This window comes from Notolabrus celidotus, chromosome 1 (assembly GCF_009762535.1).
Source record: "Notolabrus celidotus isolate fNotCel1 chromosome 1, fNotCel1.pri, whole genome shotgun sequence".
NCBI classification, from domain to species: Eukaryota; Metazoa; Chordata; class Actinopteri; order Labriformes; family Labridae; genus Notolabrus; species Notolabrus celidotus.
In genome coordinates this window covers 10326408-10352465 of record NC_048272.1, presented here as the reverse complement: position 1 = coordinate 10352465, position 26058 = coordinate 10326408, and the positions used below count along the sequence as shown (strand labels likewise).

Here is a 26058-nt window from a genome sequence, read left to right as displayed (position 1 = left end):
CTGAAAGATATGTAACCCATCAGGTAAAGTGCTGATATGTAGATATGCAAAAAGTTATAGCGAAGCAATTTTAGCCTGCATTATACAAATTAGATTTAGCCTGCAGGTAAATAATAGCTGTGCATTTTCTTAGTATGTGCATAGATGGACCCTAATGATTAATTCCTAAGAAGTCAACAGAAAAGACACATCACTTTATTTGTATGGTGATCATTTTCATTTGGTGTAGAAATGGCACTCCCTCAATTCCAAAAAGGATAGTGTTACACTGCCATGTATTGCAGGTTTTCAAGTTGAATAAACATTAGAAATCTGACAAATCATTTTCATTTCATCTCCTCAAAATTAATCAGCAACTGAAAGACAGTAAGACTGTTCAGAAGAGCAAACTCATGAGCTACAGTGAAACAGCAACTCGCAATGCATGCTCTCCTTTAGCTAGCATTAATGTTTGCTAGTGTTAGCCTGCACTAATTTGAAGGAAAGGGCAAATTCATCTTTACATATCATTGCACATCTTTGCATTTTTATTTAAGCCTTAAAGGAAAACACACTTAACTCTGCTTGTCCACTGTGTCACTGTTTCAAAAAAAAGGTTAGCTAGGTAAGTGGTTGACTGGAGCGAATGGGTTCCTTTCATTAAAGTTTTGATGAAAATATGATCAAGACTTCATTGTAGAGCAGGAACTACAGGAACAACCACAGTAAAGAAGAAACATGTAAATAAATGATGCTTTGAGTTTGGAAAAGGTGATGTAAACTTAAGCAGGAGCTGTGTTGATCCAGTGTCAATGATATTGTGTGTCTAACAAGTCACTACAGAGACATGGTGCCACAGACACTGCGTCTTCTGACAGTGTAAGTCAACAGTGAACCATAGGTCCACATTATGTAATGTTTCCTATTTCACAGAAAGCCTATGAGCAGGACACTGTCCTGGAAAACAAGTCTGTCACGTTTTTAGTGGTTCAATCTGGGTGAAGTTGTACAAGAAGAGTTTATGAAAGAAACTTTGGTGACACATTTTTAATACTTTGTATTTTTTCAAACAGCTCTGCTCATATCAGCCAATTACAGAAAAGCTACAGTTTCATGGCTGTATTAAACAAATGAACATTTGTCATTTTGCAGCAGCTTTGTATGAAGAAGACTTTAAAAAAGGTGTCCCTTTTTACAAATGGACTTATTTACTGCACAGTAATTTGTGTTACAAATACACCATAAAATGACGTCATGTTGATGTCCTGCTGTGTTAGCTGCAACCCCTGCATTGCTACAGCAGAAGATCTCTCAGCACTTTCTGTAGAAAGCCATTACTGCATTCATCCCACTCACATACACACAACCCCTATATCCTATAAACCCTATAAACCTTATAGATAGCATATAATATAGCTGTGCACCAACACCACAGGAGCTGACAGGGTATAAAAAAGTCTGCAGGGGCAAACTGAACGCCTCAGACTCTTTTCTGATATTACTGTGGAAACTGACAACTTAAGACCAATCCTAGTACTTTATTGAATAAGATTACATTTAACAAGGAGGAAAATCTCTGCTGTTTATGGGTTGTGCAGCACTTCTTGCATTGTTTAATGAAAGCTCATGGAGATCATGCAGGATCAAACACAAAGCTTTTGTCTTCAGCACAAGGCGTCAGATTGACAGCAGTTTTCACAGTCTCATCTTGAGCAATAACTTCCTAGCATTTTTCTTGGAAGCTAAAGCTGGTAACTAGCCCAAGCAGCCCTCCCGTACGATCTGTCCTGCCTGCCTCACAGCTGCAGTGTATGTAAATAGATTTTTTATGTGGTTATTGATAAGGTCGGCTTAACTGCAATATAAGAACGAATCCAGCTTTGAAACAGCCATAGTTTGCCTTATAAACGATCAGCTGCTATTCCTATACGTTCATTTTTTATGTTCCTGATTCCTCCAAGGTCCAACAAAACAGTATTAATATGATGTGGTTGCTCACAGGAGACTTTTATGTAACATTTTGCATTAAGGGAAAGTTATTACAGTGCTGTACGTACAGTATTAAAGATGCAAGACTTTGTATCCAACTATCACTTACTCTGTCTCAAAAATGAGAGGATCAGGAAAGTAAGCATCATCATCTCTGGCTCTGTTTAGGACAGAAAAGGGTGATAAAAAAATTCTACACACTAAAATTACATAGATTTAAAATGTCAGAAAGATTTAGATTTAAGTGACAGCCTTTTCTGAACCTTTGGCTGCTGTCAGTGCAGAGACTTGACACCATTCCTTATTGTCCACTGTTTAACCTGTGTCTCTTTTTTGAAGAAGAAGAAATCATAATAAAAGTTTGGGGATTCTCTCCATACAGAGCATTGACTGTAGATACAGATACAAACACATCTCCACCTCCCTCCGCTGTCAAAAAAGTGAAGCCAAAAAAACATCCCTGCCATGGACGCTGATAATCATCTGGAGCACTGGGGCCAGTATCTGGGTAGTAGGGTTTGGATCTCAGAGTGGCACTAATGACGTCCCTCTTTCAGCTAACCAAAACACACATTTCACTTAACTGATAAGAAAGCAAAGATCCCTCGGTTGCCTCTTGATAACAGAGCTACCAATCATGGTATAATACCCCATTTTTATAGCATCATATAATAAACAAAAAAATATTGAAAAAAATAATATTTGGACATACATTAGCATGATAAGAAGCAACAGTAATATGAGACTCCAAGTTTAACAAAAACTATTTGACGTTTATTTTAATTTTATAGTTTGACCCATGTCCCATCTGTTAACACGGAGGAGGCAGGCTATGACTTACACCTCTGTCATTCAGCGGAGAGAACTCAACATGTTTTGGCTTCACTTTTATAGAGCTATCATGTTGTCTATCTTTTTCACACTCACTGTGTTGGAAACATTTGTCACATTCAAGCAATTCCAAAGATTTGTGAAGTTTCATTGTCCCTGTTTTTTTGGACAGTCAATAGACTATGCAGCATGTCAAACATTTTACCAGGAACTAGTCTGCATAAAACTGTCAACAGTACAGTAAGGTCTGCTGGGCCTGTTGAATGATAGGGTGTCAGGGACATTGTTGAAGGTAAACAGACTTCATTCAGTCTCTTCAGAACTTACAATCTCTCAAATAATTGATCTGTTGAACAAAAGAGAAGAAATCAACAGTCATTTTAATGATATAATATTCGATAAATATTCATTTTATAAGCATGTTTTACAAAATATTCCAGTTACCATCCTAAAACATGTTACTGTTTTGCTGGGTCAAAATAAGAGATTTGGAAATTTGTGCTTTTGAAAAATGTAATTTCACATTTTATACTTTTAAACAATGAATTGATCAGTCTTAACAGTTGCAATCTAATTATCATTAATGGTAAAACTGCAGCCCCAAAACTATTCAGCACTCAATGCCGCATAACCAACATTTATTTTGGTGCTTTCTAATTCAGGGTGGCAGAAGAAAAAAAAGTTTTGAAAATTGAGGAGAAAAGCTTACAGTACTGAGAATGCAGGAAACACTATGACTACTTCAGATAAGAAAAACCTACTAAGCGAAGTGTTCCAACAATTTGTCTGTTCACTTACTGTAAAAACTGCCCAACAGGAAATTTTGATGCTGAAACCAAAAAAGACTGAGTCCACTTTAGATGCATTAAGAGTGGTCTAACTGCCTCTAACTACTTTTACATTTGTTTTATCTTTTTTCAACAAGAGCAGAAACTTGAAGTTTAACTTCTCATCCAAAGTTAATACTCCAACACAGCTGACTTTAAGCATCTTTGATCATTCATGTATGTAAATTGGTCCACTTTAATCCTGCATGGTTCACAAGAGACTAGTTCAGGTCTTTGACCACCAGTCCACACATTTCATGTCCTCACTTCACCTCTCGGAGCAGAGAATGGTGCCTCTGCTTTCTTTAGACCAACAGCTCTCTCCTGCTCTCTTTTTGTGTGTGTGTGTGTGTGTGTGTGTGTGTGTGTGTGTGTGTGTGTGTGTGTGTGTGTGTGTGTGTGTGTGTGTGTGTGTGTGTGTGTGTGTGTGTGTGTGTGTGTGTGTGTGTGTGTGACAGCTCTGCCATGTGAGGAGAAAGGGACAGAGACTAATGGCCTGGTCCTGACCAGCTTTGATGGACCCTCTAATGGGTGGCTTGGATGAGAAGTTAATTGAATGGGCTTCTGCCGAATACAGAGAAGTAGAAGAAGAAGAGCGGGCTCCTCTTCTTCTGTGGGAGGACTAATAGCTTTGCTGCACAATCACTCAGGGGTCAGAGCTGAGAAAGCCCACATGATAAGTGCATATGGACTGCAGAGTATGGTTTATATGACTCCTGTCAATTTAAATTGCCTTTTAGATTTCATGGAACAGTATACATGGATGAAAATCATTTATAGGTTGATGGCGTGTGTCTGTCAATGCCATTCCTGCAGCTTTAGCTCAGCTCAGTGTGCACTCGTGCAGCTTTTCAATGTCAATTCTGATAGACGTGTAATGGCAAAATATTCAGGAGGATCTCTGAAAGTTTTTAGTGGCTTAATTTTGCCCCAGATTGAAGTGTGAAACCTAGAATTGGAGAAATTTACAAGTTGTTTGTGTTTGCATTAGCCTATGAGTGATTGCTGTGCGTCCATGTTTATCACTGGGTGAGGGAAGGGTGCTGGGAATTAATACAAGGTTGGATTTTGGAGAATTGTGCACAGATATATTAATGAATTATACACTAAACTCACCGTAAGACAATTCTTATTCATATTTTAATTGGGTAGTAGTAGACTAGATATGGCAAACAAGCTCATATTGAAGTGTGATGATACTAAATCTATGCATACTGATAGATACTGCATAAACAAGGTTTAGATAGTCATATTTGAGAATTATTATTGGTAACAAATTATTACTATGCTTGCAAAATGAGCATGAACGGACATACCTTCACATCACAGTGGGGAGCAGATAGTTTAACAGTCTGTTTAGAGTTGAAGATTAATCCAAATGTAACAAAGCTCCTAAAAAAAACACTCTCTGTTCAGTGGCTTTTAAAGCAGCAGCCGGGCTCCCTGCGACAAATATAGGAGAGCCTGTAGGTAAACAGATGAATAAGCGGATTTAGGCTGCAAGGAGGCCGTGAAAGATTGCTCTCTCTGGGAAACAAACTCTTTTTGTCACATGCGGCACAGAGCTGCTCCGTATGTTACCATAGTCCTCAGCCGACAGAGACCGATGGACTGTCCCTTTCTCTCTTATCGGCGCCGCTGCAGCCCCACAGCGCCTGGCTGCAGGCCTGCAGAGACCTTCTCTCTTTGTCTCTCTGAGCCACACACACACACACACTCCTCACGCAAGCACACACACAGACTTTGTCATATGCACATTTGCACTTCATTTTTAAAAAAAAGTTTTACACAGTCTTTTGGAGATCTGTAGAAAATTAAGTAGAAAGTCTACTTTTTACTTTATATCTTTAATGGGATGGTTATGATTGTTGGTCTGTCAGCCACTGTGATCAAGAATGTTTATATTTCAATAACAATTTTTTTTATTCCAATGATAAATTGTGCAGATGTTTAAGGTCTCAAGTGGATACAGCCCACCTGTTTTGGCAATCGCAACCTTTTTGCTCACTCCACAATCAGCTCATTTGGGAGTAAGAATGAAATGTTGTTGGTTCATTATAGATGCAACAGATTGACACAAAAATGTAATGCCTGGTGACCCGCTGTGCTTTAATCTACAATCATCATCACTTAAAAAGCTGCTGTGTTTTGCCTTCTAACCTCACAATACTTGTTTTGCCTGCTTTTTCACACTCCAATTGAAGTACGTAATAATTCTCTTTTAAAACCAATAACCAAGTTTCAAGAAAAGATTCACATTCTGCTGGAAGAAAAGCATTTGTTATTATTTGAAAATTATTTATGAGGGACATTAATTATACTAAATACACAACTGCTAAAGGTCAATACAAAAACTGGACCTCTGACTCACAGCTTTCCTCCTCTGAAAACAAGCGTTAAAGACTCTGAGAATTCACGCTTGACTGTAGACTATTATTTTGCTTTTCACTCACAGTTAGGGGTTAAAACTGATGTTTTGCTTTTCCATATTAATTTATCTGTGAGCTTTTGGTTTGTTCAAAGGATGCTATCTTGTAAAAAAAAAAAAGGTTAAAGAAAATTGAAAGAAAACATATTTCACTAAATGATTTAAATCCAGTTTATTTCTAGAGTAATTAAAGAAACATTTTTAACTAATCCACTTGATTAATAACTCAACCTTTCTCGTGTTATTCAGGTTCTTCTTTTGCAGTTCAAGTACAAGTGTATCTTGATAGCCTGCATATTTTTCCGGTGTTGTTATTTGTCTCCATTCTTAAGAAAAATGTGCAACAGACGCTTTACCCCAAAGTGTGCGATATAAATCATAATGACATATCGCTCCTCTGTTGCTGGTATGGATTTTCTTCAGTGGACTAAAATACAACTGATGAGAATCCTTTTCTTTTCCATTTTATCTCCCTCTGTCTTCTCACTCAGCTTCAGTGTCCCTCACCTCTTGTCTCTTAGTTCACTCCTCACTTAGCCATGTCCTATCTGTAGTTTCCTGTTTGTGTTCTGTTTTTCCCTGAGGGTTGGAGGCATTTCACAGCAGATGGAAAACAGAGCACTAAGGAAGGCTTGGGCGTTTGTCTCTGATATTTTATTAAGTCTTATCAGACCTCTGTCTCTCACTTATCCAATGCCCCAGCAGGAGTTTGTCACTCAGCATTTATCTGAAAATTTAGACCACCCTCGGCCACAGCTGAAGTGAAGCTGTGAGTCTTGATGGGGTTTGATGTGCTCATTTCAGCCTGTATTTTATTATGTGGTGCATATTAACAGCCTTTCAACAGCTGATTGGTATGATTTCCCTTTTCCTCTGTGCCTGTAAGTTTGGTTATATATAGCCTCAGTTTAATCTTCTTTTCTCCCAGTTTTTCTCCTTCTTCCATTTTCTTGTTTTGTACAGTCGTCCCTTAAGCCACTCTTTTTCCTTCTACATGTCTATCTCTGCAACGATTTCACATCTGCCCTCAGTCCTGCACTTTCAGACTTGTCATTCCTCTGCAGCATACTCTAAATTCCCCAACTCTCTCTCTGTTTCTCTTAGTGTTGTTGCGTGAGGAGGTGGCCCAGCTTCAGGAGGAGGTCCACCTGCTCAGGCAGATGAAGGACATGCTGAGTAAGGAACTGGAGGAAACGCAGGGAGGCTGCTCCGCGAACCTGCTCTCAGCCACCGAGCTCCGTGTGCAGCTGGGGGACAAGGAGCAGGAGCTGGACCGTGCCAAAGAGGCCTTACAAGGTCAGGAACCAAAACAGAAATATTATGGACTCAACTAAACCACCAGAGTCCATTCTTTCCCACAGCTTGAATGAACAGCAAATGTGGCTGTAAGAGATTTTCGATGGGAGTTTTGTAGAACAAGATAATGTTGTCACTAAGTAAAATCCACTTAAGCCTAATTTATACTTCTGCGTCGTATCGACAACGTAGTCTACGGCAGAGGTCCGCGTAGCTCCCGTACCTATGCAGAGGCCTACGCACGTAGCTGACGTGCACCTTCTCCAAAATGTAACGACTCGGACCGCAAGCCCTGTTATTGGTCCGCTCGGCAGCATTGTATGTCCTGCTTTTACAGCACTTCCTGGATCCCCGCTCATCGGCTTTCATCTCCTCCTCCATGTTCTTCATGTAATCATGTCTGTATGATAAACATCAACATGTATCAGCTGTAGATTAACATAACACGCTCTGAATCTCTGTGGAAAAGTAAACAGAGATCGTAGCGGGGCCGGAAGCAGGCGACCGGCTATCAGAGAGACCGCACTGCCCTCAAGCGTTTCGGCTGAAAATTGCTGCACGACACGGACACATCAACGCACAAGTATGTGGTGCTCATGTCCGCGTCAGCCCCTGCTGCGTAGGGGTGACGTAGAAGTATAAATCAGCCTTTAGTCTTGTCAAAACAAACACTGTGCCAATACCAACAGATTAATAGGTTGTTTTCTTAATAAATTGAAAGGGGCCTATTGTTGTATATTTTTTCCAAAGCATCAAAATGCCTTCCTGATATTTTAACGATACCCCAAAACAGTTAAATTGATTTTAGAAGTCAACCAATTCATATCAAACATTTAAACTAACAGCTTCTGGTCACTTAAATTTCCCTTTAGGAGTTTTTAGCTGGTCCTAAAACAGATTCAAATGAACTGTCATGATTCTTTCTGACCTTTAAAAGCAAACTAGACCGTCAGCAACAGCTTTTCCATTTACTTTTCCAAAGCAAGCATTTACTTTGAGCGATAACTTTCAATGAATAAAACAGTCGAGGCAGATTGCTGTCTAACATGAGTCTGGTTCTGCTTGAGGTTTCTACCTGTTAAAAGGATGTTTTTCTTTGCCACTGTAACTTGATAAATGCTGCAAAGCGTTTTGCTCAAGGTGGATTAAGATGGGATAAGACAGAGTCCTATTTGTAAGATGGGACTGGATCTTATCCTGTCTTGATGTTGAGTCTTTGTGAATAATATAACATAGAGGCGGTCTAGAATTGCTCTGTTTGTAAAGCGTCTTTGGATAACATTTGTTGCGATCTGGCATTATATAAATAAAGATTGATTGATTGGTTGGTTGAATAGTTTATTCAGCTGGAGGAGATTTTTTTTTATCAGAAAACAGCACAGACATGTAGAGGACAAGACCAGCAAAGAGATAGGAGGTGCCGCTTTGTCCACAGGGGCCCCAACATCAACACAAATAAAAGTTCCTCACAGGAGCTTTAAACAAAAAAAAAAATGTTACTTTGTGAACTTCAAATGTCTGAGTCTCACTTTAAAGAACTTTGCTTCTGACTTTTCCGATTTGAATATAAAATGTTAAACTGTAGTAAATCATTTCATGAATGTAAACATGGCACTTTGTAACAAATCCATCCTAACATATTTCAATTTTGCTGTTCAAATACATTCCACCCTCTGTTACTTGTCTCTGTTTGAACAGCCCGCTGAGTTTTTCTTCATCATTCATATGTAATAAAAAACACTTTCTGGTAGCATTCGGTACCCAGTAAATACCACAAAAGAAAACAGAATACATTTTTTTTCCACTCCATTGCAAAACAGTTTTTCTTCTTGCAGATAGACATCATTTTCTATTTCAACACTGGCCTGTAAAACGGTCGTGGCTTGAATAGGAACATAAAGATTTGAGCATCTTTCTCCAAACCACGTTCACAACCCCAGGAATAAGTAGTTGAGGAGATGTCTGTATAACTGAGTGGCCAGCAGTGCTACTCTTACCAAACAAAGAACAGTAAGCAATAAGACTCCAGCAGCTTTTACAAAGTTCAAGTGCTCAACGCACCAAATACATGCACAGAAATAGAATCAAGCACTCTTTCCAATAGGAAAGCTGGTAATGTGTGCTCAAATCTTACTTCTGTGAATAAAGGCAAGAGTTACTGTATAAGTGAATGTGTTTCGACATCATCCAGAACTGGGTGTTGGCCCCGAGGAGCAGCCAAGTAGACTCCAGGTTTACCTCATTTTAATTAACATCCATCAATCATTGCACAGAAGCTTCCCTCTGAAATATTAATGTGGTATTGAGGTAACCTGGAATGTGCTGCTTATTGTGAAGTAATAGATCGTTTTTATCTCTAGTATAAAAAACAAATCCAAACATTATGAAACCAAATTGTTCCCAGGTCTGTGAGAGAAATAAAAGAGTTAGCGCTACATTAAAGATAATGGCTTGCAAAAACAACAACAACAAAAATACACAAGGAGGAGAAACTGAATTTAGTTTAGAAAGATACGGTTGGTTTGCATGGTTCTGTCCTCTGAGAGTCACAGGTGCTAAACTGTTCACTTAAAAACTGTTGTGTAACTGCTGCAGAACAGGTTTGAATGTAGAGTGTAAAATATGAACGTTGACAAGAGGAATGCTTCCTGCCTAATACATGAAAAATACAGGTTTCAGTCCCGCCTCTCTGGTTGAGCACGGACTCTCAGGAGAGAGGTGTTATTATTTTTGCTTGTAAAGAGCACAACCAGTTGCATCATGGCTAATAAGTTGTCCCTGTGTTTGAGAAGCAAGAAAAGAAATGAGTTCCAAATGGTCCGCTCGGGGTTGAGCAAACAGAGGCTCCAAATGCCAGCCGAAACAGTTGCATGTATGAATGAGTAAGTGCCACTGTGCCAATTATGTTTGAGAAGATTACATCATTTTCTCTGGGAAACAAAAAAACATCCTCTGCAGCTTCTCACTCACAGAAGACACAGTGTCACCTAGTGGCTGCATGCTGAAAATGCAAAGCTTTGAATTTGTGGCATCCAAATCTCACTCATTTAGGATTGACTTTGTCCAGTTTGACAGCAGAGTTGTCAGTTAAAATGCTTCTTATTTTGTACTTGTTTATAATTTTCTGTGTGTGAATATGTTTGTGTGTGTTGCAGCTATGAAAGCTGACCGTAAGCGTCTAAAAATAGAGAAGGCAGACCTGGTGAGTCAGATGCAGCAGCTGTACACGACACTGGAGAGCAGAGAAGAGCAGCTGCGAGAATTCATACGCAACTACGATCAACACCGAAAGGTAACATAGATGCAACCTGTTCATCAGATATTTAAAGTGTGTAGAAATTGGCAGCATTTTGCAGAACAGACTTGGTAAGAATACAATATCATTTTCTTAAGAGTGTTTGAATAAGTGTAAAATCACTTGGATATAAACATGGTTTTGTTTTGGCTAGCTTAGAATGAGCATTTTATATCTACGTAAAGAGCTGGACCCTTTTACAGAGGAGCACAGAACAGACAAACTAGTAGCATACTTGTTTTTGTCTTTAGTGAATAGCCACACAAAATGCACCGGTTGGAAGACGAAGAAGAAGAAACTGCCTGTTGTGTGCAAAAGAACTGTACTGATAGACATTTTTCATTTAGAAAACTTGCTAAATTAAGGATCGTACTTACCATGCATCAAAATAGTAAGCATATTGAAGTGTTGATATCTTCTACGAGTGGCATCCTTGAATGTAGAATTATATGAATATATATAATAGAGATTAGCACATTACTTTTTGCAAGTCCAAGTCAAGTCTGTGAGGCTCAGCTAACACAAGTCATGTTTTGAAATGTTACACTCGCTGCTGTTTTACAACAAGTAGTCCGTGTGAGGATAAGGTTCATTAATGAAGACCAGAACAGCAGAATGAGTATGTTTATACTGTACTTAACATAAGACGTTGGCCTAATCGTTGCATTAACAGAAGGGATTTATTGAAGGACATCTATCTGATCACTTGCAGAGTGTATATCAGACACTGTTTGCCAAATACAGGGGTATGGATTAAGGGTAGATCATTCAATTATTGATTGTGGATCTTATACGGATGAAAAATATATGTAAATGTTTACATGGGCAACCCACACATTATGGCCTATGTGTGGGAAAACTTTGTACTGTAGCAGATGTGCTCATTATGGTGTCATCCGTGTAGAAGTTTACGCATGATGTGAGGGACTGACATTCAGCTCAAAATGTTGATTGGCCAAAATGACAAAATACAAATATAATGCAGTTGCAAATTTTTTGTTCAGTCAAGTCTGTAGTCACGTTTGTGTGCAACTGAAGTGCGACTCGGGTCTAAGTCTTAAACCTGAGTCCCTGAGTTTTAATAGAATAAGTTTAAATGAACAAATGTTTGGGGCGCCATTGGCCTAGCAGTCTAAGCATGTGCCCCATTTACAGAGGCTATAGTCCTCATTGCAGCGGTCACAGATTTGATTCTACTCTCAACCATTTACTTCATGTCCTCCCCCTCTCTCTACTGGCCACATTTCCTGTCTCTCTTCAGTTGTCCTGTCCATTAAAGACAAAAATGCCCTAAAATTTATCTTTAAAACAAATGTTCAATTAGGAGCAAATGAGCCATTAAACATGTTTATATAGCTTTGTATGAAAACATTATCACGTGCGATGAAACCTTTTACTAAATGCTTATATGCTGCTCATTTATGTGGAATGAGTAGATTTATGTTGCTTATATTTGTAACAATCCTTCAGAAACAATACTGTCTCTTTATATATCATCACAAGTTTCTCAAAACAGATCCAGTATTGGTCAGGATATACCCTCTTATTTAACCGGCTGTTACATCCATCACTGAAACCATGGGCCTGATAGTGTAACCAGTAAATATACATTTTGAAATACAGCACTGAATGAGTATGTGCTCGAATAAGGAGCTTTAGATAATTCAAAGTGACATCTACAGGTTTTAACCAGGCTTGTGTGTGTGTGTGTGTGTGTGTGTGTGTGTGTGTGTGTGTGTGTGTGTGTGTGTGTGTGTGTGTGTGTGTGTGTGTGTGTGTGCTCTCCAGGAAAGCGAGGACGCAGTGAAAGCTCTGGCGAAGGAGAAAGACATGTTGGAGAGAGAGAAGTGGGACCTGAGGAGGCAGACCAAAGAAGCCACAGAACAGGCCAACATCCTGCGCTCTCAGATGGACATGAAGGAGAACAGGGTCAAAGAACTGGAAGCCGAGCTCACCATGGTGAGTCACCCTGCACGAGGACACAGTCACAACCTTGTTAAACTCAGCACAATGGTGTCACCTTGGCATCAGTATTTGGTGTGTCTACGTCATGAATGCAAACCAGGTGTGGGTTTGCAATCCTGTCTTTGCATCCATATCAGCGTAAACACTTGCAGTAAGCTGCTTTGCTATATATCCTCATTCCTTCCATCTCTCAAAGCATTAAGTCTCTCTCCAGGCTGAGGAAAAATTCATGCCTGTTTTCTCAGTGTTGCGTTGTCGCTCCCTCCGAGGTACAGTTGTCAGTCTGTGTGTCATTAATCTTTCTCCTCCCTCGGCAAGTCACAACCACCCACAGATCCTCACATCAAGCTGCATCACAGATCACATTTGTTGGTACATCAGTGCCTGAGCTGCAGCGCTGTCAAGCAGCCGAGCCACCAAAAAATCATTTCACCTATTTTTTTCTTCGCTTCTCTAAAATCCCTTTGTTTTCTTCTACCCTTCAATGGATGTCCGCTGAATGTCCTCTCACAAGTCTCCATTGATAAACTATGTGTCAAACATTGAATATGTACTGTTTTTAAATCTGGGATTTTGGCTAACTTTAAAGGGAAAGGCTGCTGTCGTTCAGTTTTGTTTTGTTTCATCACTCCTATAAAAAAAAAAAAAGACTAATGTGTGAGTCTGTCTCTTAATACTTTCTAAATTTCCCGTCCTGGAATTCAGCCACAAGCCAGTTTATTCTCAATTTAGATATACATCTTAAAAGCAGAGGGAAATATGTTGTGTTTAAGAATAAAAGACTGAATAATTTCTTAAAACTGATGCGGTTCTGCTGAAATCTACAGTAATTAAAAAAGAAAAAAAATGGCGAAACCCCAAATGCAACACTCACAAGGCAGTTCCAAAGCTTGAAGTCCATTTAATTAGGCTAAAGGTCAGTACACAGGAAGTCAAAACAGTACAGGCAAAGGACTCCAAATCTTAAGGCAAAGGCAAAGTCAAACTTAAGAAAACTGGTCAAACTGTAGGGTAAGCAAATACAAGACTGGAACACTGACATGAGGGTACAAGATGAACCAGCACAGAAGGAAGGGAAAACTGAGCCTAAATACACACAGGGAGTGGGGATAACGAGACACAGGTGCAGCACATTGAGGTAATCAAGGGAGTGGGAAACACAGGAGCGCAAGAAGTCAAGAGACCTGAAATGAGAAACAAGCGTGAGTATCAAAATAAAACAGGAAATACAAGAAAAGAAACACGAGGGAATAAAATAAAACTACTGGACTAATCTGGAGCTGTGTCAAAATGTGGTTCTTGAGTGAGTGTTTTCGGTAGCAGATCAGTGTTTGTGCACTAAGTCTGACTCACAGCACTACGTGAGTATGAGTCAGCCATTAGCCACCTACAGTATGTTAGCTGGTACTCTCGTCCCAATCCATCACCTGCATGTCACCATGATCCCTATTGCTACCAACAACAAACTTCATGCTAGCAACCTTCATACTGAATATTGCAATGTTTTGATTGTGCATTAAGGGAAGCCTGCTTAGTTCTCTCACTGATTTAACCATTTAGTCGTTTTATTTCCAGGGTTCTCCTCCCCGTTCATGTTCAAGCGTTCCATGAAAACACACTTTTCTTGGACTGTGTTATGCGAAGGCACAACCAGAGATGATTGGTTCAGTGAAATACAAATAGATTTCTCCAGCAATGTATTGTCCTTACTAGGAAATGATGAAAGGTTTAGTTTGACATTCCCCAGTGAATTATAAAGAAACACGTCATCTACTCCAATGCTGTGGTTAAGTGAATTAAAAACATCTAGTTTAAGCTACATTAACTAAAAATGAGTCCATATGAATCAATTCATTGTTAGTTTGTTGTCTATAGGATGTTGGCATTAGAAATCGAACACTGCTGCTCCATGTTCAGTTATTGTGGTTTGGGTTTTGTGGTGTGCATATCAAGTGTAAAGATGATTACATGTTCATCAATGTGTGTTTACCTATGCAAGCTTATGCAGGATAGGACAAGTATGTTGATACAGAAGGGCAGTAAATAGCCTTCCACTTGATAACATTAAAACATGATATAGACATGGTGCAAATAAATGAAAAGCATAAATATTCATTCTAAATCAAATAAAAAGTTTAAATGTGTCTCAGTCAGGACTACTCTCATCAAAAGAATGAATTATTTGCATACAATGTGTTACATTTGACAGTAATGCTCTGTTTTGGGAGCTCCGTGCCCTTCCATGTGCCTATGTCGAATGCCAAAGCATGAGGTGGGGAGAGCACACCTCAGGCAAGCAAAGATATATTACATATGACAATGCTCTAGCATAAAAGTTAGAGCAGGGTTGGAGGAGGGTTGCAAAGTGGTTTGCAAGGGGAGCTGCAAGGCTAGAGTAGGCAGGCTATCCATCCATCCATTATCTTGACCGCTTATCCCGTCAGGGGTTACAGGGGGCTGGAGCCTATCCCAGCTGGCTTCGGGCGGAAGGCAGGGTACACCCTGGACAGGTTGCCAACCTATCACAGGGCTAACACAACCATTCACACCCACACTCACACCTACGGGCAATTTAGAGTGATCAATCAACCTGGTGAGCATGTTTTTGGACTGTGGGAGGAAGCCGGAGTGCCCGGAGAGAACCCACCTATGCATGGAGAGAACATGCAAACTCCACAGGCAGGCTAAAGAAGTTTAAATAGAATGTCATTTTTGCTATTTAACAACTGGATGAGTACATGTAATCGGTTGAGCCGTCAGCTGATAGGAACTGGTGTTAGCCGATGTTCTGTGGGACGAGCTAAACTTTGAGGCCTGCCTGAACTAATGCTATGCTCAATATGTTACCCAAAGGGATCCTGCTTTACTCTCAACACATGCTCACATTTTGTTTCTTTTGTGTTTTGTAGGCAAAGCAGTCTCTGGCCACATTGACGAAAGACGTACCGAAGCGCCATTCACTGGCCATGCCCACAGAGCCCGTAGTGAATGGCAGTCAAGAGTGGGTGATGCAAGCTGACCTGCCGCTCACCGCCGCCATCCGTCAGAGTCAACAGACTCTGTACCACACCACAGACAGACAGGGTAAGCCTCTCACCAACTCTGCCTTTCAGTCTACCTGCTGCTTGGTGTTGCTTTTAACTACTCAACATACTAACAAGAGGGCTTCCTGAGAGTTTCTAATACTAACTGTGGGAATCTGTAAACATGTGTGAATATATGTGTGTGTGTGTGTATTGTGCGTGTGTGTGTGTGGCACATACACAGCTGTAGTCAGGATCAGCCCCTGCCACTCCCGCCAGCCCTCTGTCATCTCTGACGCTTCGGCAGCTGACGGGGACCGTTCATCCACGCCAAGCGACATCAACTCTCCACGTCACAGGACTCACTCCCTCTGCAATGTAAGAGCTGCCTGGCTCCCTCGACCAAGTAATCATACCTCCACACTTCTCTTTGACCCTTCCTGTTTGTGCCTGTCCATCTCTTCTGTCGGCCTGTTGGGTGTTAGCCTGCCTGCTTGCTGGTGGTGGTGATATTTTGCCATTGACTCATTTCAATGCAACATTTTGACCCACTGTATGTGTATTTGCTTTCATGTTGAGTGTTAGATGATGAGATTGCCTCCAGTCTTATATCTATCTAAATTTAAAGTGGGTAGCCAGCTAGCTTAGCATAGCTGAAAGAGAGAAAACAGCAAACCTGGATCCATCCAAAGGTAAAAGAATCTATGTAGAAGCATCTTTTAAGGTCGCTGACTGATGTGTTTTATCTCATCGTTTTTTTTGTATCCACCTATACAAATCAACTCCTCTAGTCAGCCTTTCCCCCCTTTTGAACATTTGGGTCTCTCTTTTGTTGACCAACATTTATTTTGACAAGCCTGTGATGATAGGACCCCATTGTTAACTCCTCTAACTGCTCTAGCTCGTCCCCTCCTGGGGCTTCATGTTAATTAGCTATATTTGCAAAACATCCACGTCCTTCATTCATGACATCAAATCAAACATTTAACAAGGCATACCTGAAAAACACAAACAGATACAGAACCTCTATGTTAATTCTGCTGCCTGCTACAGCTCTTGAATGTAAGCTGACTCAAAGAAAAAGTTAGCTTACTCAGCAGTAGCTTTAAGCTAGCAGCAATCCTTTTGAAAACACATTTTTTAGTACCAGTTTGTGTAGCTTAATGTTTTTTAGCTTGGGGAAAATATCTAATATTTTAAGAAACAAAAAGTTAAAAAAAAAAGTGGATTAAGGTTAAGGAGAGGCCAAAAGGAAGATACAACAGAAGAAGAAATTAAAAAAGAGGTGCTCTTAATTTTACCTGTGGAGATTTCTCCCACTAAAACCTGTATAAGGATAAATTTCATAGAGTATGAATCTTTTTATCTAACGCTCAGTAAGAAAGTGGATTTGCACCTTTCTTTAAGTGTAGGACTTAAACTTTGACTATCTTCTTCCCTCCTCTGCCCTGTGTAGTCCATGGAGGACCTGGAGGACCAGAAGCGTAAGAAGAAGAAGGAGAAGATGACTCTGGGATCCCTGTCTCGGGTGTTTGCTCGGGGCAAGCAGCGCAAATCACTGGACCCCGGCCTGTTTGATGGTACAGCCACACCTGATTATTACATAGAGGAGGATGCCGATTGGTGATATTGAGAGTGTGAACATGTGTGAGTGTGTGTGTTAAATCTGAACGGGTATCCACCTGGCTTTAACTGTGTGTACAGGGTGTTTGAATGTGGGATTGTGTGGAGGAGGGAGGGGAGCACATTTTAAAAAGAAAAGCCTAAAAGAGACTGCTATCCCCATAAATGTACAGTATATTACCCTCAAATTGTATGTTTGTAAATTAGATATATATTTATAGATGTACATGTATGCATATGTATATATGTTTACATGCATATAAATATATACATGGGGTTATTATTATTACTATGTGTAGACATGTTTATGCTGTATTATCTTCAAAATGTTGAACTGTTTTATGTTTTTTATAACTGGAGACTTGAAGGACTGCTGTGCATATGTAAATAGGAGTTATTGTGAATTTAGTGTTTTTACTGTAAATGTCATTTAGCTTTTGTTACTTTGCAGTTGCTTTTATCATGCTTTGCAACATGGATTTAAGGTTTTTTGTATCCCTAATCTCACTTGGCCCATTTCTTATTATGAACGGGGAGATGTTTCCTGGTTGGCTGGTCGTTGAACTCTTAAAGCTTAATTGGCAGAATTTTGTTGTCTCAGCAAAAAATAATTGATTTGAGAGGTATAAGTGGTACTTATAGTTTTATAACGCATTGTAATGGAAGCAGCAGGGAGGTTTTACGGTTAAGGCCTCTGCAATCGTTTACGCCAACAATTTTATTTTTAGTTACTTGAATTAACAACTTGCAAGCAAGGGTTATGCCATGATATAGAATGGAATGAAAAGTTATAGATATTTAGTCTCATCCTTTGCTGCAGACACCATGTACAAGTGCCAAAGTTTAAACGGTCAACTTCAGCGTCATTCTGTCACTGTTAGCATTAGCCTCGTAACATTGTTTATGTCTGACTCATTTCTTACTGAGAGCTATCTAACACGTGCCAACCTGTGACAAAGGAATGTGCATTCAACATGTGCATGATCCCTCTGTGTTGCTTCGATTAGATGTCCATTCATTGCCAATCAAATTAATAATCTCCACAATCCCTTGTTACTCCTGTGTTGCCTCTTCCCTTTTTACCAAGTTATCTCCCCCTGCATTTTGAATGCACGGTCCCCTTTTTATTTTGATTTATCTGACTGTTTTTATTTTGCTCTGTGTAGATTCCCTCCTCATTTCTTGCAAATGTGGCTCTAATAATTCTATGTTAAAGGCTTTGTAATTTAGGAATTGTTCCATAAAAGATTAAATCTATTGAAGTATTTTATTTAAAAAAGAGAGAGAAAAAAAGAGAAAACTTCAATATTTATCTGCTGCAGCACCTGCAGCCGGAAGCTGAGGAGGTTTTAGCATTTTCAAAAATGAATTATAATTGAAATGAAATCTTATTTTAAAAATAAAACTAGTAACTGAACACATCCTATGTGGTAGTTTTCTGTTCCATGACTTTGTTCTTGTGTCCCAGTCTAATGTGTCTCTCCCTCTCCTCCTGCCATTTCTAATGGCAACTTTCTCCTGCCAGTGAGTAACTCCTCATCTGTGATTACCAGCTGTCTGTTTCTGATCTCGGGGGATTATTCATATCACTCAGTTTCATGTGGAAAAAAAAATCTGTGTTTTTTTTATTTTTGAGGAAACACTTTTGAAAGAGAAGGCGGATTTTGCATGCAGCATGTGAGGACCAATCAGGTAAACACACAGAGTTCATCCTGGATTTGTTGGCTCAGTATGAATCAGTGTTTTCCTGTTGTAGAGATGGGAGGTTAATGGGTAGGAGCATGATGTCTTATGAATAATCCCTGTGTCTCTAAAACATTATCCTATGGTGTAGAGCCCCTTCATAATCACCGGATAGTCACTGAAGTGTTTTAACAAACTTTACTAAACACATCGCGGTTTTAGAGCTAACCAAACTATTTCAGTCATAGAAGAGAAATACACAGGTTGTGCTTCTTAAAAAAAACATTTTTGATTTCTATGTATTCAGTCATTTATTTTTTTTGAATTGTTAAATCTTGTTTTTTTTGTCCATTCAGGTCAGTTATTTAAAAGGGACAGCAAGTGCAGCTACAGTAAATAATTCTAGCTCCATCTAGTGGCCATCTTAATGTAGTGGCATTTCAAACATTTTATATCAAAAAGCACTAAAAAAGGTTACAACAATCTTATCTAGTTGACTGAATACTCTGAATTTATTTATAAAAATGAATGGGATATCAAACAAAATGTATATTTGTTGCAGACAATCAAAAGAGTGGGATGTTCTAGCACAGCTTCCAGTTTATAGCTGTGTATCATTCCATAAAGGAGGTATATATTTGGTTATCTCCCCTCTGATTTTCATGTCAGTCTGTCTTCAGATGAGTCACTTTTTTGATGTCCATATCCCTCTGACCCTGAACCCTCCTGTATGCCACACCATAACTTCTCCTGACCAATCCAGACTCTGACAGCAACACACAGCAGAGCCTGTCTGACGGTGAGGAGCAGCTGGACCGCCTCCAGCAGGCGGAGCTCACTCGAAACACATGCATGTCACTGTGGAGAGCCGGTGCAGTGCAGGCCTGGCTGGAAGTTGTCATGGGGATGCCCATGTACATGCGAGCCTGCTCTGAAAACGTCAAAAGCGGCAAGGTACACTTTGGTACAAGCTGTTCCTTTGCATATTATTTGCTTTGTGCAAAAGTTAGATGGAATTTCAGTGGATAGGTATTTTAGAGTAGTGTTCTTGTTTGATAGAAAACTGGATTTCTGTCCTATAGGTGCTGCTTGGTTTGACAGACGAGGACTTGGAGCTGGGTCTGGGTATCAGTAACCCCATTCATCGCCGGAAAGTACGACTGGCTATTGAGGATTACAGGAGGGCGGAAGGAGACCAAGGGTGAGCAGCAGCGAGAAAACTCAGTAGAAATTGTTTATTGTTTAATAAAAGTGAAAATCCTCAAAAGTTAGATATTACTGGTGAGAAGTGCATATTTAATGTACTTTCATTTTACTTTATTGATTTGTTAGTTTTAGTCTTTAAGTATAAACTTGTGCAAGATGTACTCCATTTCTTTTTGCACAGCTCAAACGTGAAGCAAAACACAACAATGATCCTCCACAAAAAATACCTAAAGTTGTGATTTACGTGTATAATGAGGATTTTGTGATAATCATGTCACTAGCAAGAAAAATGGGTACTTATTTAATTGTTTAAAACCAGGTTAGCAAAGTATTTATCCGTTCAGTTTGAACGACACAAACTATTTTTTACAACAGTGTTTACCTTTGTCACTCATCTGATCTGTTGTGCCATATCATCCTCTAGACTTTCAAAAGCCACAGAGATGGACCATTACTGGGTTTCAACATCCTGGCTGAGTGACGTGGGTTTGCCGCAGTACTCTCAGAGCTTCCAGACTCATTTAGTAGACGGACGAGTCCTGAACTCTCTGAGCCGCAGAGACCTGGAGAGACACCTCAACATCAGTGACCAGAGCCACCAAACTAGTTTACTCCTGGCAATCCAGCTGCTGCAGATGCTAAGCTTTGATAAAGAGGTCAGCTTAACGATCAAAATGAGAAGATATTGAAGAGGTATTAATAGTAGCAATCATTCCTCAGACTCTGCGTATAGTTTTACTCAACTAAGCTCCGTTATTATCCACACAAGCCTGAGGCAAACAGAAGCCCTGCTTTATCTCAGCAGTCCTTCATGCTTCTCTGACCTTTCTGTATTTTTTCCTCAGTCCTAACCTCACTGGTGCCAGAGCAGTTATCTGTGTGTTGTGTTTTTGCAGGCCCTGCAGGCAAGGCGACTAAAATGTGAGAACCAAGACCGGGACCCCATTGTTTGGACATGTCACAGAGTAATGAAGTGGATCAGAGACATAGATCTGAAGGTGGGTGGGAGGACGTTTCCCTCTCTGCTTTGGAGAAATGAAAGGCACATTGCAACCATGTTTCACCCTCTCCCTCAAAACAAGTAAAAATAGCTTTGTTATTCTGGTGCTATAATACTTTCTGAGATAACACATCAGATGAATAGAGAGATAATTAAATTAATTCAGCTGTCAACCACCTTGGACTGCCATGACTTCGAAAATATTAAGTCATTTTCTCTTTCTGTGCTGTGCTCTTCAGGAGTTTGCAGAGAATCTTGAGGGCAGAGGGATTCATGGAGCTGTGTTGGCTCTGGACCCAGCCTTTGACACGGACGCCATGGCAAAAGCTCTGGGGATCCCCAGCAACAAGCACATGCTGCACCGACACCTGTATGAAGAGATGAAATCACTCGCCGTCTCTAACAGGTATAAATAAGAACCCTATAACTCCCTCTGTATTCTTTTCTACATCTTTGTTTATTAATGCTTGACTTTTGAATGTAACTTATAGCCTATTAAAATAAATTGTATCATTTCTGAATTAAGCTTCAACATTGTGACTGAAGAGATATGTTTTGTGCCTTGTGTTTACAGTGGAGAGCATGATGGTGAGGTCAACTGCTCCTCTTCACCTGTGGCTGTGAATCGCTTTACTGAGGAAAGACTGTCAATGAGAGTATCAGGCAAGGTATCATCATTTCATACCCGTATAGAATTATCTGAACATTTTGTCTAAGTTTTTCTTCATGAAGCAAACTACTGAGATGTTTTCACACATATAAGAGTGGACTGTGGAGCTGACATTTATAACTAATGCTTGATAGCCATGTGGAGTGTTTTCTGTCCAGCATCATCAGACTTACAGAAATTAATTTAACAAACATTATTTTTGACATATACTTGTACAGACAGGCTCCATATTGATGTTGAGAGGCTCTCACAGATTAGTGGTGCTCTATGGAAGATGCTACAGTGAGACATGAAACAGCGATTGTCGAGGAGTGTAAAATATACGACAATTAAGGAGAGAAAGGTTAATTTGTTGACGTTTAGAAATCTGTTTATTTGGTTTTTGCAGCATATAAAATTAAGTCATTCAGCAGTAAGGTCACTGTGAATTACAAAGACATTTCAATTGTATTGTCTTTGTAATTCACCGTGACCTTACTGCTTACTGACACCATGAAATAATACCTTTGTATTTACCCAGAGGAAATGTAACTAAAACCAGCCAGACCTCCTGCAGTTGTTGACAGTTTCATTTTACTGTCAGGTAATAACATTTGACTGACTCCACATTCTGCTTTATGCCTCTTCCTGTGCCCAGAGTCCTCTGCGGATTCGTGCAAACAGCCACTCTGCAGAGCGAGGTCTGGGCTTCCATGGCAGCTGCGGCTCTCTGCCCAGAGAGGCCAGGGTTCAGGCCATTCCCCGGGCCAAAGGCAGCCCTGTGCACACCTACAAGAGTGTTGAAATCACCAACGTCTGAAACAGCCTCTGCCCTCACTCCAGTGATGCTATTGTTTACAGTGTTATTATATTATTGCTGATAACTACTGAGGAAGTTGTGCTAAGAAGGTGTACCAGTAAATTTTACAATTCAAATGTATTGATAACCAGCCAATATGTGTAGACTCAAAACAGAGACCAGCTGGAGCAAGAGGATGTACTATAGACAGTGTTAGTGTAGCTCTCGGTCAACTATATTTCAAATAGTTTTATATTATCAACTATAGAACACTTAAGAATAACTCACAAATATAGCTGAGCACAGAGTTGTTTCCTTTTGATGCCTTACATGGAATATCTCTCACTGCGCTGTTGTTTTTACTGAGCTACATTTATTTTTTTTTACGATTTTTTAACATTAAAATAAACTTAATTATTTCTGCATAAGGTGAAAAAAAAGAATATTTATGCTTGTTGTGTAGTAAAAAATTGTATTATGACATATTTAATTTTGCAGAATACAAATATGCATCTGCTGATAATCCTCTGAGGAGACCTGAACCTGAATTCAGCAGCTCTGCATTTGAGAAATGCAAGTTTGTAATCACAATTACTAATACCACTGAAAAAGATAACAGAACTTTGCTTAAAATAAGAACAAAAATGTTAAATTTGGACATGCATGGGAGCTAAATATTTCACAACAATAGCAGAGTGTGAGCTTTTATCACACTTTGCATTCCAGCACTCAAACAATCTTTAACATAGATTCTCGACTGACAGCTGTTCAAATTTTCTCTTCTATTACTGTTATGTAATCTATATGTTAAAAGTTGTTTGTTTTTTTATTGTAAATATTGATAGAATTTTATTAACAGAAATCCTCTTCTCATCATGTATAAATCAAACATTCAGCTGAATGTTGGTTTCAAAAATGATACTTTGTTAAATGTAAGCTCACAGCGTTCCCAAGATGAGTATATTGTAAAAAAAGAGACAGGACTTTTATTATGACTTCAATGGAGAGGATGTAATAATGTACTTTGTACAGTTTGATGTTTTGTAACACAAAGTTGTTGAAAGTTATCTGAGCATGAAAACACACATTTGAAGTGTCAAAAGGCCACACTTTGACACTTTGTGCAGTTGAAAGCCTGAGGTTAATCCAAATACTAGAAAACCGGTTTGTCCACCACATTTCTGGGCGTTTTCTCTGTGCAGTCACCAAAGGCAAGGTTTGCAAGGTTGTTTCAGCGGGAAGATTAGACCAGTTCAAACCTGTATGGAAACAGAAGGGACGAACTCAAACAGTGTTTCTGTTAATGTCACATTATCTGTCTCTCTCCCCCTCTCCTTGCTCAACTGTCACAGCTTTTCGTGTATTCAAACATTAAAGGTGAAAATTTTGTCAACTTCTGTTAAACGTACAGGCCTGCTTTCTTTTGTTTGTCAGGATATTTGCATATAAACACACTGACAGCTGACTGAAAAAAACTTCATCCAATCAGAAGTTACCATCCCAAGAAGATTAATGAGAGGTGTGTAACTTTAAACCAGAGGGGCATGTAATTGTATAATAATTTGCTTGTTGACTAGTTTATTCTATCATTTCTGATTTAAAAAATGCATCAAAAGATCTGTTTGTGATTTACCCTCTTGTGTTCTTTATTTATACTCTATCATTTAACCTGTATGAAAAGTCTCACACACTTTTACCAGCATAATCGTATGAAAGATGGGAGGTACGAAAATAAAATAAAGTTATATTGTATTTCTCTGTATAAACAGGCTATTATTAACTGTCTATCAATCACACTCTCATTCGTTGGTCTTGAGGCAGATCATGTGGGGCTTGAGGGCCTCGTCGGCCCCCTCAGGGGTGGCAAATGATAGGATACCATTCTGCTTTAGACATGTTTATCCTGCTCATCGGGGGATATTTTGGCTGTCTAACCTTTTGGGTGCCCCTGTGGTGATTCTGATGCAGAAAACGCCTGTTTAGTGACAGCATTCTTTTATGTTATTTTTCACTGGACAGAGTTTATTAGCAGATAATACAATTTATTTCAGGCTGTCAAGTTTTTTGGCCGAAAAAAAAAACATGTTTATCTTGTTGTCAATCAAATGTATGGTCACATTCCTATTTTTATGGCTAATTTGTGCATAACATTGTCAAAGAGTTCACTCTAAAGCTGAAGCTGAAGCAGAAGAAAATGGGGAATCTGCACATCTGAGTCACAACGTGGCAACTAGTTTTACCAAGAATGGTTGCACTCCCAATTGAGAACAATTAGATACATCTCAATAATTTTTTTATTAAACTTTTGCATTCAAATTTGTTGTTACAGCAGCAACAATTACAGTCAATACACCACATCTAACACCGAACACAAACATATTTAGGCATTTAGACACTAAGATAAGTTTTTAGACCATTACCAATATCATGTCAAATATTGATAATAATAATAATAATAATAATAATAATAATAACAATAATAATAATAATAATAATAAGTGTCTTCTTCTTCTCATTACAGATATTGTTTTTTTTCTAAATGAATTACCTTTATTTACAATTCCAATCTGATTAATAATGATTTAAACCGAATTGACTAGTTGATGGAGGCTATTTAGCAAATGATTCAAAGTCGTTGAATAAAAATTTCTTTGTAATTAGTATTTTATTGATTTTTACAGAAGACTTATCCCATTTTGGTGAAAAACAAATATCTCTTTTCTTTTACATGAAACAATATATACATAAAATAATACTAATAATATAAATGAATAGATAGATAAAAATAAACACAATTAACTAATAATTACTGGAGAAAAAAACAACAGCAAAAGAAACAAAACAGAAAACAAAACAAACTTGCACCATGATCTACTCCAATCTAATAGCAGCAGTACAATTCTATACAGTATGTGTGCCTTGGTTCCAGCTCAATCCACGTTACCATTGTATTTCAAATAGTTGAATACAATTGTTGATACAAAAGGGTAAACTTGACGCAGTTAAAGCCGTTTTTCCCCTTGACTTATACAATATCATAGTGTTATATACAGTTGTGCTCATAAGTTTACATACCCTGGCAGAATTTATGGTTTCTTGGGTAGTTTCTATTGTCTTTATGATATAAGAAGAGTAAACACGGTTGATTGATACATATTTTGCTTCACCCAACCACTAACCATGAGTGAAAAAAAAGTTTTTCTCTTATCGTTCATATTCTCTGAAAATAGTCAAAAAAATCACAAATTCTGCCAGGGTATGTAAACTTATGAGCACAACTGTACGTTGCAAAAATAAATAGTCCGCCATGTGGTACTTCAATTTCTTATTTTTTATTTATTCTGCATTTATTCTTATTTTTTCATCCATTATTACTTTATTTTGTCACAGTTTCCGGGAATGCCCTTGTCCCACAAATTTGTCCCCTCAGAGGAGTCATACCGGGGCAGCGCTAGGACCAAGCGG

General features: G+C 39.0%; 2 protein-coding genes across 4 annotated transcripts in view; both read left to right on the top strand.

Annotated features, from left to right (window-relative positions):
• kaznb (kazrin, periplakin interacting protein b) overlaps positions 1-18682 on the top strand; it is a 141880-nt gene extending 123198 nt beyond the window's left edge. For both annotated transcript variants that reach the window (XM_034694777.1, XM_034694786.1), the window contains exons 5-10: positions 7159-7350; positions 10506-10642; positions 12434-12604; positions 15520-15694; positions 15878-16011; positions 17090-18682. In XM_034694777.1, the coding sequence (XP_034550668.1) occupies positions 7159-7350; positions 10506-10642; positions 12434-12604; positions 15520-15694; positions 15878-16011; positions 17090-17260 (980 nt within the window). In that variant the 3' untranslated portion in view covers positions 17261-18682. The remainder of the gene's footprint in view (positions 1-7158; positions 7351-10505; positions 10643-12433; positions 12605-15519; positions 15695-15877; positions 16012-17089) is intronic.
• Positions 18683-18855: 173 nt separating this feature from the next.
• Positions 18856-23997, top strand: LOC117820873 (kazrin-A-like). Of its 2 annotated transcripts, XM_034694806.1 has the most exons (8): positions 18856-18948; positions 19703-19893; positions 20022-20140; positions 20570-20801; positions 21042-21143; positions 21385-21551; positions 21720-21813; positions 22453-23997. In XM_034694806.1, the coding sequence occupies exons 2-8, from the start codon at positions 19792-19794 to the stop codon at positions 22612-22614; spliced, it is 978 nt and encodes a 325-aa protein (XP_034550697.1). In that variant the 5' UTR covers positions 18856-18948; positions 19703-19791; the 3' UTR covers positions 22615-23997. The 2 variants fall into 2 exon arrangements, with proteins under 2 accessions (XP_034550697.1, XP_034550691.1); XM_034694800.1 differs by lacking the exon at positions 18856-18948 and having other exon boundaries at positions 19564-19893.
• Positions 23998-26058: the final 2061 nt, after the last annotated feature.